Source organism: Ruditapes philippinarum, unplaced genomic scaffold (genome assembly GCF_026571515.1).
Source record: "Ruditapes philippinarum isolate M1 unplaced genomic scaffold, ASM2657151v2 ctg4795_1_1_1_1, whole genome shotgun sequence".
Lineage (NCBI taxonomy): Eukaryota > Metazoa > Mollusca > Bivalvia > Venerida > Veneridae > Ruditapes > Ruditapes philippinarum.
Genome location: NW_026860053.1, coordinates 26019 through 41989, shown reverse-complemented (window position 1 = coordinate 41989; position 15971 = coordinate 26019). Strand labels below are relative to the sequence as shown.

The 15971-nt window shown below is 32.5% G+C and overlaps 1 protein-coding gene across 1 annotated transcript; it reads right to left on the bottom strand.

The window, feature by feature from the left end:
• Nucleotides 1-5006: 5006 nt before the first annotated feature.
• Nucleotides 5007-14400, bottom strand: LOC132758736 (beta-1,4-galactosyltransferase 4-like). The gene is made up of 6 exons (XM_060750436.1): nucleotides 13273-14400; nucleotides 12438-12670; nucleotides 11525-11712; nucleotides 11196-11318; nucleotides 8732-8827; nucleotides 5007-5986 (listed from the first exon to the last, which is right to left on the bottom strand). The coding sequence occupies exons 1-6, from the start codon at nucleotides 13484-13486 to the stop codon at nucleotides 5677-5679; spliced, it is 1164 nt and encodes a 387-aa protein (XP_060606419.1). The 5' UTR covers nucleotides 13487-14400; the 3' UTR covers nucleotides 5007-5676.
• Nucleotides 14401-15971: the final 1571 nt, after the last annotated feature.

The following is a 15971-nucleotide window of genomic DNA, read 5'->3' as shown; positions in this document are numbered from 1 at the left end:
TGTCTCTCCACGCAGTGATCTCCCCTATATCGTGCACTTCGGACCATAGACATTTCGGACCAAAAACATTCGTTCGTTTAGGGTCTTGATATTCATTTTGTTGTTATATCATGACATTTTCTTAATCATATTTATGTTAAATGTTATTGCCAAGACGCCCTTATGCATCCTGAATTTTCAATAAAAATGCTTTCCAGTGTTTTTACTGTAGTAGGCTATAAGACTAATTGCAACACTGATAGTCAATTCAATGTTTATTTGACTTAATTTTTTATTTTAAATGAGTTGCCTAATCTGGGACTTGAACTCGAGACCTCTCGATTCAGGTCTAGGTATGCCTAAAATACGAAAGTGAGATTTTTGACGAAAGTGAGCGAAAGTGAGCGAAAGTGACTTTTAAAATTTGAATTGTACCGCTTTAATAGAATTTTACGGTGAATTTTCTGTTTGTAGACGTTATTATTATCAACTAATAATATTTCTTTTCAAAAAATAATCCCTATTTTTTTCTACATACTTTTTCTATATACAAGTTCAGCAATCTTCCTTTCGCTCATATAGAAAATACGAAAGTGACCTCTAAAATATCAAATATAGAGTTTAATTGAAATATAGTGTTGAATATCAAATTATTAATTTCTGAAAATATACGTTTACAAACTGCAATTTAAGTACATTTTCAATTCAAACACTATATTTGATATTTGACAAGTCACTTAGAAGATCGCTGATATTGTATATAGAAATTATGCCAAAAATGCGGTATAAAACTATAAATCATCATAATGATTAATTTAGAAAATAAATAATATTAATTTCTTATAATACACAAACTGCGAATTTAGTACATTTTCAATTTAAACTCTATATTCAATACTTTACAAGTCACTTTCGTATTTTTCTATGCAAGAGAAAGGAAGATCGCTAAACTTGTATACAGAAATTACGCCAATAAATGGCGATTAAATTATGATTATGGTTATTTATTTAAGAAATAATATATCCCAAACTGTGATTTTATCGCTCAATAACATCACTGTTTGGAGTTCGGATGCGAGGAATTATATCACGAGGGCGTAGCCCGAGTGATATAATGATGCGCATTCGAACGACAAACAGTGATGTTATCCAGCGATGAAATCACCGATTTGGATATATTATTTCGATTCTAACACGACATAAACAAATAAATGCTGCCGTACCTGCTATTAAGCAAAATTGCGCCTGATTTGTTCCCGTACTTATTGTTAGCGCGTCGGATTTTATAGTGGTTACGTCACATGTATAATGATTACGTCACATATCTAAATATAAAACGTCAAACAGTGACTCTATTGCATAATAACACACACTTTCGGTTCTTCTATGTTCAATAGGGAAAAATGCGGGTCGTGTTAGAATATAATATATATAATTAGTTGCTAATAATATACGTCTACAAACTGCAATTTTACTGCAAAATTCTATTAAAACGGTACAATTCAAATTCTAAAAGTCACTTTCGCTCAATTTCGCTCACTTTCGTCAAAAATCTCACTTTCGTATTTTAGGCAAACCCTGCATTGACCTCTCGGCCACGGTGGTGAAGTTATATGTTATCGCCTGAAAAAAACCATATTATTCTAAATAAGAGTTTGTGACTCTTATTATTTCGACGCTGAACACAGATGTAAATAATCAAGTATGTTTACCTTTAAAGAATGAAACAATATTAGACATATTCGACCATTCGGGAACTACTTTGCTTGAAAATTAATGCGCCTGTTATTTAATTGACAATCTTTCCTGAATTTTTCGGCGATAGTGTACATATAAAGGGAAGTAACCGCTTCAAAAAAGTGGACTACTTTAGGCATTTGCAATTAACAGCATTAGGCTCTGAAATTTCGCTACCATTATTTGTTTGGTCTGACGACCCAAACAAATAAAAACAGAAAGAACAACCATAAAATCAAAAATGTTGAAAATATCTATGAATAAGAAAAAAAACCGGACATACGCTGTCTCGATCTTACAACACGTACATTGTAGGGCATTAAGATATTATTGCTACGTGCCAACAGGCGCGGAGTTATTTGTTGTTTACTATTTTTTTGTCCATGGACCCTAATTTTACCAATTACTCCCTTCGATTTACAGCTAAAAATAAATCCGGAAAGAAGAATTCCTTTCGATTTCTATATTATGTAAAGTCATATATTGGTTTCCCCGTTCGGTGAATCGCAGCATGTCATATTAATTAATGAGAACGTGAACAAATTTCATTAAAAACCTAATCATCGAAGTAGTTTTAGTTGAGCGCGTCTGAAACTAAATGAAATGGTCATTCGTGTCGCGCTATGGTATTAAATAACGAACCGGAGAATTTTGCAGGAAATGAAATGCAAACATATTCAACAATAAATCTTTATAAATTTATCGAAAAAAATTAAGTAGGCCATTTTCACGAATTGTTATTATATCATAGTATTATCTTTTTACTTTCCGATAAACCAATAGCTCCCCTCCTTGTACTTCTGACATTTTTTACCGTGGATATTTAAATCGACTCTGATTTCCCGAGTTTTTGATAGATTGATATCCCAATAAATCATTTAGCAATAGCTTTTCTCTTACCTGTCTAAAATTCAGGTGATAGTCTTCGATTATATTGATAAATAATGTTTCACCATATCAACATGCCATGCAAATTTGTTCATGATTTTTAATGTATCATTATTTTTGTTAACGCGTATAACAAAAAAGCCTGAAATTGGTCTTTTTGAATTTCATCCCGAATTTTTCATTCCAGTGTGTTTCTACTTTCAGTATTCATCTGGGACTTGAGATATAACTACTGTATCTTAAAGATATACTATGCTCATCCTTGCGAAAAATATTTTTATCACAGAAATTTATTGAAATGGGTCGCATTATGGTTGAAAAAGAAAATGTACATGCTTTGATATTTTTTATCATCTAATATTACTCACAACAGTAGTGACACAAACATAACAATGTTGCACTGCTGTCATGTCATATTACAAGTCTTGTAAGTCTTTTATGTATTGGATGGAATTGCTTTCCATACCAGGTTGGCATCAGTGAAAGCATATTTTTTAAAATTTAATATCTGGCCCCTGCATACGATAAGTATAATTATGCAAGTATAATTATGCAAATTTAAATGATTTACAAAACATCCGGAATAATGTACAATAGTACTTAACCTAAATAGAAAATAACCTGCGAGTAGGAATGATTTAGTAAGGTATCTGTAATGAGCGCATTTTTTTGCGCGGAGCTTCTGAATTGCTGCAACATTTGTACTTGTATACCTGTACTTTACCATATATCGCTATAACGGACAGTGTATAACAAGATTAATTTAATCACATCTTACTACTACCGCAGTTTGCCTGGAAAATGGGACAAACCACCTACAAAGTAGCTCAAAATTCAAAATACTTAATGTCTATATTCAAGTCTTTAAAAGTCAAATGTAGCCGTTGACCACCACAAGTGCAATTTCTTAATTACCGCTACTTTTTAAATGCCCGAAACAATTTCGGGCATATTATGTCATAACCCCTGGCGTCCGTCCGTCTGTCTGTCCGTCCGTTAGCAATTTGGATTCCGGAGCATAACTTAAGTTCCATTTGGCCCGAAACATTCAAACTACATAGGGTGATTGTCCACATTGGGTAGAAGACCCCTATTGATTTTGGGGTCAAAGGTCAAGGTCACTTTTACCTTATAACCGAAAACTATTTCCGGAGCATAACTTAAGTTCAATTTGGCCCACAATATTCAAACTTCATAGGATTATTGTCCATATTGGGTAGAATACCTCTATTGATTTTAGGGTCACAAGGTCAAAATCACTATTTCCTTAAAACTGAAAACAGTTTCCACACAATAACTTAAGTATTAATCAACCTACAGCTGTAAAATTTTATAGGATGAACAGCCAAGTCCTATTCATGACCCCTATTGATTTTAGGGTCATAAGGTCAAAGGTCAGGGTTACAATGACCTTAATATTGAAAATTGTGGTTCCGGGAGCATAACACAAGTTTCTACACAAGTAGATCGCAACGTTTACGGAATTTACCGACTAGTTGCCTGGCAATACTTTCAATCCTTATTATTAAATAAGTCCAATGTTATTATAAATAACAGCCGAGATGTTCTAATTGTGTGTAGTTTTGTTCACCAAAATGTGTCGAAATCAGAGTCTGTATATTGATAATTATTTTTGAAACTAAGAAAGCCTTTTTATGCTTATTCAACAAATGTATGTGTTTTTCGTGTAAAGAACAACTAATCAAAATGGATTTGATTGACATGAGTATGAGCCACAAATACAACCTCAGCGAAGAATACATGTATGTGCGATAAATGACCCCAAATAACAAATACTGTCATATGTAAGTTAACCTCAAATTATCTGTGAAGAATTATATAGAAGTGAGTCAATGGCCTGCAGCTATCCTTCAACTGGACCATAATGTCAAAACCTTCAATGAAAATGCATAGCAAAATAAAATTATCTGTTCTAGGTATCATTTGCTGAATCGTCAAGTATTATAGTTTACATTTTACCGGTTTAAAAATATAAATCGTCCCAAATATAACTCAAAATAATTGAGCCGCTGATTTCGTGTCTTTTTGGATATTTTTATCCATACAAATGAATCAATTAATTAATTGAATTGGATATGTAGTCTACCGTAGACATAATGATTAATATGTGCTGCAGCAACTCTATAAAAGTAAGACCTATTGTACGAAACTTTTAACAAAATTAATGCGTACGCTGATTCGGATGATATGGTAGGTTCTCTGCAGGTCAACAACACAATGTTTTTATGGTTAACATAATTATAGAAAGAGAACGGAAGGCATAATGCTTGGCATTTGCAGCCAATTCTTAAAACTCCTTTAAACTGTACGGCTTGGAACTGGTGCCACAAATGACATTTGAAGAAAAAGGTAAGATTTACCCCAAAGATAATAACAATGTAGTATGTTCAAGTTGGTTTATTCATATTTCGCAATGTGTCCGCAAAAGTCAGGCAATCATTTGCCAGCCTTCGCTGAATTAATTATGACTAGCAAAATAATCATATCTAAAAAAAATAATTAATAATAATGATGATAATAATAAAGTAATATAACGTGGAATTTTCAACTAAATTCAAATTAAACCTTGAAACAGTACAAAATGCAGTACTTAAATTGTCTGTGATCGATCACAATACAATAAAATCGACATATCATTACAATCAGAGACATAGATTATCTACATCTCTGTTACAATTCTAACAGTATACAGTAGTCATTTAATTATTGTCCATTACAGTCAATCTTGACAGATTTAGCGCTGAAACTTGAACAAAGGAGACAAGTTTCTTACTTGACGTTGTGCGCACAACGATCTATTGGTTACGTTATTACATCAGCAACAACAAAACTGTTGTGACAATTTGATGAAACTTATGGAAACTTATGAAAATAAACCTTCACATTTTGGTGTGTCCGCGATAGCAAAAATCACGTGATAGGCTATCGTGCTATGGGGGCTCTGTTATTTCGAAGTATATCAGCTCGCCAAATAACCGGTTTGTTTTATTTTTACCATATTAGTTTTTACATTTTCATGTGATGATAGGTGGATCTCCACATAAAGTGATACTAGTTATTTTGTTTTCTAGTGTAAATAGAATGATTTCGTTGCTCCCTATTTTTGAAAAAGTTAATAGAATTTCTTCTCATAGAATAATTACTAGGTTTTCTCCGTAAAGTATAACTCCTTGATACGTCAAAAACCTTCGGACTTAAAGCTTGTTTGTGAATTGGCTCACTTTCTAGAATTAGCGTCTCATTAATGTTGACTAAAATCAATGTATACAAGCGTTTAAGTTGTTGATGAATCACATTGTATTTTAAACTATTCAGTCCATCAGAATGTTGTCGCTGCTTCATTGACTTGAACAATAGTATCCTGAAATAAATGAAATGATCAATGTAAAAAATAAGTGTCTCTTGTTGAAAAATCATTACACTCAGCCACCTCTCATACCCCTTCTACAAAAATCGCCGCAACTTTAAATCTGATCAACATGTTGTAACTAAAATATAATAAGTCATATAAAGTATTATATAAAAATTGTGTCTGATAATGTCCATTTAAAAATTTCAGCAAAAAAATGGTTCAAGAGCAGTAGTAAAATTATTCAAAATTATGTACTATTGTGATGTACCATAAACAATAAACATTTACATAAACAATGTACACATCAACATATCTAAACTAGACGGCCACTAATCCCAGATGCATTCGCTTCAAGGCGAAGGGCACCAGTACTGTTTAGTCAGATAGTAAGAACTTGTTTAACCTTTTACCCCTGAGCATATTGCGAAAAATGGCCGTTTTCATTGAAAAGCCTCCTGTAACAACCCAGCCAGCATGACCATATCGGGCCGATATAGGATTAATGTCGGTATGTCGGCAAAATATGCCGACTATTGGCCGACGTCAGGCCGCTGCAGTACCGACATATTGAGTATTATGAAAAATTCTAAATGCAATGGCATTGTTTACTTAATAATGTGAATAAATTGTCCTGTGTATGATTTCAATTACTAGAACCACACTAACCACATTTCGTGTTACATCAAAAAAGATACATCGGGTCTGCGTCGGGCCTACATGACCTATCAATGCAACTATTTTGTATATCGGATTGACGTCGGTACGACATTGCGTTTTCTGTTAAATTGATTATCATGCAGAAAATAATTGTACATTTTGATATTAATTTCTTAAATAATCATAGTTGAGTTTGGAAATGATATGTGGTTTGTAATTAAATTCAATATTTATGTTTTGACTACATAAAAATCACTCGTTTATTATATTTTAAATGAAAAGCTTGCAAATATTCACTGCAGTCCTACAATTAACAGATTAAGCGCCAAAAGAAAAGCTAACAAAGGAAGGTGATGAAAAGCATGTTTTTTTTAATGTAATGATGATTCAACAAATGTGTAAACGCTGTTAATAATTTGATTTTTACACTTAAAATTATTGGAAAAATACAATTTATCTGTTTGTCTCTTTTTTAAATGTAAAATTATGTTTGAAAATATTTGACACATGATTTCGCGACATGAATTATCATTGTAGTGATTAAAGTTAAATATTCGCCTTTATTATCTTATATTTTGTAAAATAATTATCTTTTATTTTGTGTGTTTGCAGGAGATGTCATCAACATGCTAGCATAAGAATAATACCTGGTCGATATATCTACTGTTGGCTGGCATCGCACCGCTATTGTTTTGATGTAGGCCCGATGTCGGCAAGAAATATCGGGCCTATATCGTTAAGAAATCGGCCCGATATTGTGCTGCCGATGTCGGACCAACATCATTCCTATTTGCAGCCGAGGTTAAAGCCGACATCGGGCCGTCATAGAAAACCATGTCGGTTTGATGTCGGGCCGATATATAATGTTGGCTGGGAAGTTCAAACTGCTATGAAGCTATGAAAAATGTTTCAATACTAATGAAACTTGGCACAAATGTTGACTACACCATAGCCTCTGTAACAGCATGCTCAATGGTAAATTCCTGTTACCATGGCAACGGGGGGACGTCTCAAAATTGCCAAAAATCACTATTTTGCATTGTTTTTTTCCATCAAAAGCTGCAACTTCTCAATGAATTGAGATAGAGTAAAAGGCTTTTCAACGTCGGTTACTAGTTACCCTAAGATCGACCTGAGGCCATTTTTAGCCTGTCACATCACTGTTGTACAGCGTCCACCGGATATAGCCCCTAAAAACACCGCGAAAACGAAAGTAGAAAGCTACACACCGAGTACACCCAAGGTAATGTTTTAACTTATTTCTTCATCATAACTTCATTGATTTTTCCAAACTAAACAATTTTGTGAAGCTAAATGTTTCTTGTTTTAGAGCAATATTTGCTTTTGTCTGCAAATTGAATACTTTTTGTTAGATTGGTGATGAATTATAGCGTATTAGTTGACATTTGCAAACGATGTTGATATGTACCACTAAAACCAGCCCAAAACGCATTTGCTGTATCGAATTCCGCCGTTAATACAAACTATAGCCATCCCTCTACTTATATTTGAGTTCTCACCCTTCAACTTGTGCTGCTTTTAAAAAAAATTGCGAAAAACGGCCTTGCCTTGTGTACAGAGTCTAGCACGGATGTGTACGGGGTGTAGATGGAAAACTGTCCAAAATTTTCTTGGCGATGAGGGGGAAACATTTCTCAAAGGAAAACAGTGTTTGGGGCCTGAATAGGGCATTTTTTCACTGTTTGAGGCCTCAAAAAGGGGGGGGGGGCAAAAGCCCGTCGAAACACGCTTATATAAGGGAAAAGGTTAACAAAAAAATGATGAAAAACATTGGAATTACACAAAAACTAGATTTTGCATGTTAACACATGCCCTAACACAGAAATTTGGTGAAAAATTGTTGTTTTTTAACATTTTTTTTTTATTAACAATGCAGCTTAGATTTGAAAATGTTTTTATACAAGCGGAAATATTTGAAAACGTTACATGGTATTAAAATGTTTGAAAGATATATTTCAATGGAGATATGTGTGACCGTTATATGGTTATATATAGATTTTTGGCGGGAAAATTTATACCAGGTGTGTAAATTATTTTCCGATTACATGTACGTAAGTACGTAAAAGAATTTCATACTTATCTGGGTTCTGTTTTGCCTGTTCGTGTCCTAACATTTTATATCGACCATTCTCTGGTGAAAGATGAGTGACTCTCAAGTGGCTGTATTTGATTCTATAATGAACTATCTTTTTTTAGTGGAACTCCAATACCTCCAGATTTTTTTAACAAAATTTAGTACTTATATGGTCTTTCAGAAATTGTACTGACAGTACAATACTTTCAATACATCTAACTTAGTTTCTAACAAACACATATCATCATATTCCTGTAAATAAAGTTTAGAATTAAGCCCACAAATATTTAAAGTAACAAATTTTAAGTTGCATACCAAAGACAGTTAAGACACAACAGTTTAGTAAGACAAGGTACAAAACAAAGTGACCAGTATTTCTTAAATTGTTCCGCTTTTTTAAGGTGACAACAGACACTTTCCGTGGTACTCACATAAATGTCATTTAAACCAACTTATTTTAGTAATAATTATTATTTATTTAATCTTTGTGCATTAAATGTCGTTGATCATCATAAAAAATAACATATTTGAAAAAAATGCCTTTGTAAATGATTGATTTTTAATAAAAATCCTAAAAATTTGAATCGTCATATCAAAGTCATTTTTTATTTTTTTTGTCATCAAACTTTTGGAAAATAAACATACTTATAATATCTGGGGAACCGTGTCTCAAATTTTTTCTATCTTTTCTCAAAAAAATATTACGTAACGTCAAACATTTTATGCGACTTTTTTCACCATACATATTACGTAATTAAAGATAATTAAGTCGCTGATTGAGCAAACAAAAATCCCTGACACGGTTCCCTCCGTAAATGAATTCCCTTTCATGTGCTTTAAACCGCATGTTAATTGCTTGATTATTAAAAAAGTTATGCCGATTCAAAGTTAGTCCGACCCGCATCAAACGAAGTGTCATAAATCGGCTGTTCTCTCTCGGACCCCTACGTTTCACGCTAAATAATTGCATAATACACAAATATCGCACCAGAGAGGGTCACAAGTTGCGGTAACATACTCTAACAACATTTTATGACCCAGTGTCATCTGACCAATTAAAAAGTTGCTGATTAATATCAGTTTATAACAGAAATTTCTTCAAATCTTAACGTGATTTACTGTCCGTCTGGTATCGGTCGCACATGTCACGTGACTTTCGGTAAAATTTGAGGCACTCGGTGGGGGGAAATGGAACGTATTTGCGCACCGCTAGCGGGGTATTTAATTGTTTCACGTTTGAAGTTTATTATTATTATCATCAGCATTATTATTATATTATACCAGTGTCACTCTGTCTTTCAATTCGTGTATGAATTTCCGTTAAAATATAAATTAAAATAACAAAAAACTGAGCTTCTGACGGTCAATTAAAGTCCATGGTAGATGTACAAATTAGAACGGGATATTATATATTTTTTTCCTCCAAATTGATATAAATGCTTGACATATTTTAATAGAAATAAAAGGTATCACTCGATCATTATGATCTGACCTTCTTGACTTCTATTATCATGAAAATCATTTACGCACGGCATAGAGATCCAGTTTCTACTGGGATATACAATAATTCCATACTTTGTCCCAGGTTTATTAGTACTGTGTTCGATTTACTGGCGAACAATTTATTCAAAGCATTCACTGATAATATATATTAATATCTTTTTTTATTGATTCATAGAGAAATAATCATCCTTAAACAATCTAAAATGGTTTAGAAATTTGTCAGGGACACCTTAAATTACCACAAGTCATATAGGCGTTCACATAAAAAATGTTGTCTGTTTTTGTTGTTGTTTTACTTGACATTGTTAGAAAACGAGGTTGAATGTAAAGCAAGCCATTGAATCCGTTCAAAAGTCCATAAACTCAATGTAATATCTATCAGATTAACGGGACAGACAAATTATTTTCACACATTATGGATATTTTAGCAACCATATTTTTAATCAACCCCGTGGTCGTGCGATTTGCCGCTATGCTTAATTATTTATGTTTCATACATTATGTTACGTACATTGGCCGACAATTTCTTATTTTATAAAAAATGCTAAATAAAAGGTAGACGATATTCATAAAAGATGTACGGTATTTGTACGATACATGAATTACGAGTAGTATGGACCAGTATGGACCGGTAATTCACGGATATATGGAACTACCGATTTCCCTCATTGATGCCTCAACAGGGGGCGGAGCGTTATCGATAATTGACAGGTTACGCGAATAGCAGATAAAAATGGTACAGGTACCATTTAAAAACACATTTTTTGGACTAACTGCTTCCAAAAATTAAATCACGAATGTGTTCAGAAATGGTTGATAAATCTACTAAGCAAAAAATCTCATTTTAGGTATTTTCAGTGATAATTGACTCCGTTGTCACCTTAACTTTCGTATAGATCTAATTACAAAAAACTTTTATATTCACGACAGTGTAACAATGCAGAAAGCGAACATGTAGTTTACCTTTCATGAAGATCGTCATCTTCACCACCCCAGTCAAAATATAAGTTTGAAAAACCATTTATTGCCTCGAAATGTTCTTTTTTAAATGCGCACACTCCACCAAAATAAGTGCGGTAAGGCAATCTGAAATAAATTTGTTAAACATTGATTTCTGTTTATTGCTAAAGGGTGTCTATAAAATGATACGAGCGTTTGGATGAGTGACACTGGCAAACCGGATATACTCTCACAGAAGCATAAATAAATAAAAATAAAGAACCGTAAAATGCCAAAAAAAAATGTTCTCGAAAAGATTGTTTATATTACAAAAATATGAAATCACATCTGACCTGTATTTTTTTGTGTCTATAGCAGATGACATATGTAACGGACTTTGTTGGCATGTATAATTTGTGATGTCACTTTCCGGTAAAAGATCCACGTCATGAAAAATAAAACAGTCGTAGTAATGCAGTTTGTTGACTTCTACGAACCCAATGTTCATCAATAAAGCACGGTTAAATTTTACACTGGCTATCTGTAATCACAATAGTAATATCGTTGTAATATTTTCTTTCTAGTTCAATACGAATATACGAAAGTGGTGATTACAATGGATTCACAATGTCAACTAGTGTATAAAATGAAAAATGATAAAATTCATTTACAAAAAAAAAAAAAAATGAATAAATATGCATGATGATTTTCTTTTAAACACAAATATTTATATATATAATCATTTTCTAAAAGGTCATATTTTCAAAACAAAATTTGTGAAATTTCAAATATGTTAAGTTACAAATAGTATATGTTTCAATAACAGATGTCATTACAGAAAGGACGCATGCGCAGCAAATACAGGAAACGCAAGAAAGGATCATCCAAGATTCAGTTTATTGTGTGCCTTTTTAAGATAGAATTAATAGAAATCTATTATGTACACTTTGGACATACATATAGTAATTATCTAATTCTAGTTACGACAAATCTGATGTGAATATGATTATTTTGCCTGAATCTTTGTATATGTAGAAATGGCAGGAATCACAATCTTAAATTAAACACTTTGGATCTGAACATAATACATAATAGAGAAGGTCGTTCTTAATGTACAGGTCACTTCTTTGTATACAATTGATTGATTGAGTTTTATATGAAATGTTTGACATGAGATATAACAACCTTCGCGTATTCATGAGACTTAAATAATGAAATGACATAATGTAAACCAGCTGTCATCAAGACCTAGATTAATATTCATACCGGTTCTACGACAAAGATCCCATATTCAAGTTGCTGCTGCTGTAAAAAGGGGTGTATGTACTTGAGAAATACTTTCAAATGGGTTTCTCTGTCTCTATACGGGACTATGATGGCTACACGGTGTCTTGCTTCACATGTTAATGGCGTATATCGTCCACCAGGCTTTAGATTATCTAGCTGGTCATCAGTACGATTCATGCTTGCCAAGAGTGAGGTCATATTCAGAAGTTTTGCTGAAAGTATACATTTTTACAGTGCAGAAACTTGGCAAATATATTCAGTCAATATGTATAGTAGCCCAGTGATATAAGGGTTGTACAAGTTTTAATTGAGTGCTTTTATTTGAATTACTCACATTAAATGAGAGAGGTTTAATATAATTTTTTCTACATTGATATTAACGGTGTAGTATACATGATAGTTTCTGTTTTTATTTAACATTATTTCATTTCGAGCTTTTATTTAAATAAATAATGAGAGTCAACGTTTCATTAAGCATAATGTATGTGTGTGTGTGTGTGTGTGCGTGCGTGCGTGTGTGCGTGAGTGTGTGTGTGCGTGCGTGAGTGAGTGTGTGTTGTACCAAGTTAATAAATATACATTTTGTATTATTCTCGGTCTTTAACCGCTTATCATTTTGGATAACCAACTCAAAGACTATTGCCAAACAAAGATTAATTGCTTTATGACTCTGTGGTATTAAAACATGGGTATATTGCTTTAAACAAAGAGGGTAAATATATTTAAGATTTGTATCGTTTGGCAATATTATATGATACGATATGACACAACATGACATAAATAGTTTCATTTGAGCTTATTTAAATTATTTTACCTTTGTCTTTAGTTCGTCTTGTGCATTTCATTTGACGTTGTACAGTTTTTGACGCTGTTGTAAAATGTCTCCATTTATCGTCCAACTTAGTGTCTGACAAATTATTTCTAAATGTCCTTTTATCTAAGTGTATCATATACATGTATTTCAAAATAAGTATTGTCAGCCCACAGGTCAACACAACAAAGAGTATTTTTCTAAATCGACTTCTCATTGTGATTTTATAATCGATTAGTTAATTTAACAGTCCATTATATATTGGTTTAAATTCATGTTCACTTGTTTGCCACATTTTTTTCTACTTTTTTTGTTTATGTTTTTCATTTTATTTTCGGCTACAATACAAAATTCCATGAGATTCCACAAAACGGTAATCGTTTTCTACAGACTTCAAATTTTCTCCAAAAAAACCTTTAAAAAGAAAATTTGCATAGTTTTAGGTAAAGAAGAAGAAATGCAAACCTTAGAGCTTACTCAAAAGGAAGTCAGCTACATAAAAAGCAGAAAAATACACTGAAGTAAGGCCTGTCTAAGTTTGAGTGTGTTATATGTCCTTGTAATGGTATATGAACACTGTCACAATCGTTCTTAAGCAATAAAATAAAGCCTTAAATTCTAGCGTAAATAGAATGCAAACTTGATAAATAATCCATGGTTTCCTCTTTTAACATACAGTCATATTATATAGGTCACTCAGATTAAGCCCACAATATATGAAACTCTTTATAATATAGTGACCTTGATGATAGCCTTTATCTTACAGTCAACGACAAGCGATATATGCATTTTCGCCTGTTATCTGGTATTTACGTAAGATTAAACATATTCCATTCACTAACTTTATATTTACATCTCTATCTTGCGCTGAATTTTCACAATATAATGTTTTATCAAATTTTATTTAAGATCACTTATAGTAACACATAAAACGAAATCTTTTCAAATACATATCTGAACATGCACTGCACTTTTCCCATTCAACTCTACTGAATACTTTATTTACTGAATAACATTATTTATGCGAGCCTCTGGTGCATGTTTATTTGTTTTTATTTAACACGTTTAATCAATTCTAATATTGACGCTATTCCAGTTTGATAAGGGTATTCTAAATATAATTGTTGACATCGGTTATTTGATATACAAAGTTTAATTAGACAATCATAAAATTATATAGCAGAAAAACAATTTTTCACACATATATATATATAACTGATCCTATGTAGTTTTAACCTGTATTTGTCATGGAAAATACAAAATATAGCTTTTCCAGCATATATAACCACTAAAGCGTTTGCGTTTTTTGAGATTTAATATGCGAACAGCAAGAAATGTTTACATTAAAAAGGATAGACGCACCTAAACTGTTTCATTTAGTCTAACTTCACGCGATGTTTTTGTTTAAATAACACATAAGACATTATGTCAAAATAATATATGCACGCCGTGCCGTACTTATCGTTGGTGGGGTCACAATAACTGCAGAGGAATGTGAAAATGCATGTTTTCTGTATGGCATTTGCTTTTCTCTCTCTCTCAAAAATAAATGGCTTTTAAATGAGGTTGCTGATATCCCCCCCCCCCTATTTAACCCCTTTTGGAGTCTACGGCAAAGTACAGTCTTGAAATGGTTTAAGATTATCCACTGGGTAGTTAAAAGAAGGCACTTGAGGTGTATCATCCTTACCAAGTTCTAGTGACACAGGACAATCTCAGGTAGCTACCTAACATGTGTGTGGTAAACTTATCACTTATCACAAATTTCCGTAAAAATGTATTTCTGTTTTTATCTAATTTGAGCGATCACAAAACGATGCTACAATTCAAGTTTAGTGACGGTTCAATAAAAGCTGTAACTATTCAAAGGCCCTGTGATCGCCTAGAAGAGAGAGCAGTTGGTGGCAACTTGCAGTAAGGGTCACAAGAATGCCAAGACCTGACCAATAGTTTCAGAGGTATAATCCGTGGACAACAGCAGTACGAGTATTTCTCAGATCAACAACAACGTTTTTGTACTAAACAAATACAAGGCAAAGTTCTAATATTATTTTATATAAATTTATACCGACATCTATGCATGTATGACTGAGAGAAACAATGTGACAAACTTTCTTTGTTATGTATACGCTTTATGAAGCTCAAGTATCACATTGATGTAACATAAAAATATTAATGTATATGAATGGATGATTATAAGTAAGTCATCAAAATAGCCGCAAGCCAAGGGATTGTACTCGAAATAAATCATTTTATAATTCTAGTAATGTTATAAAAATGTTGAAACTAAGCCTTTTATTTATTATAGTAGTTCACTTTTTTATGCGGGTATGTCTTGCTAAACTACCAAATATATTTCTCGTATCATTTTCCTCTTTACCAACATTCAGTTATACTTGTTTCATAAAGACACCGGAACAATGACTAAAATTGATAAATAGGATATGAGCTAACAATTTTACATTTTGGGTAGGGCTATAGCGAATGTTGTTAAAATCAATCGACCCCTTTGCAATAATCATTTGTTTTTGTATATTCATGTAATTTACAAGTATTTGTAACAGACTATTAAACTATTTTTTTTCTTTTTATTATCTATTTATAATATTTTTTTATTTGTATTTTTTGCTATTTTATTTATTAAGATCTATTATTTATTTATTTATTTATTTATAATTTAGTGATTTATTTGGGGGGGGGGG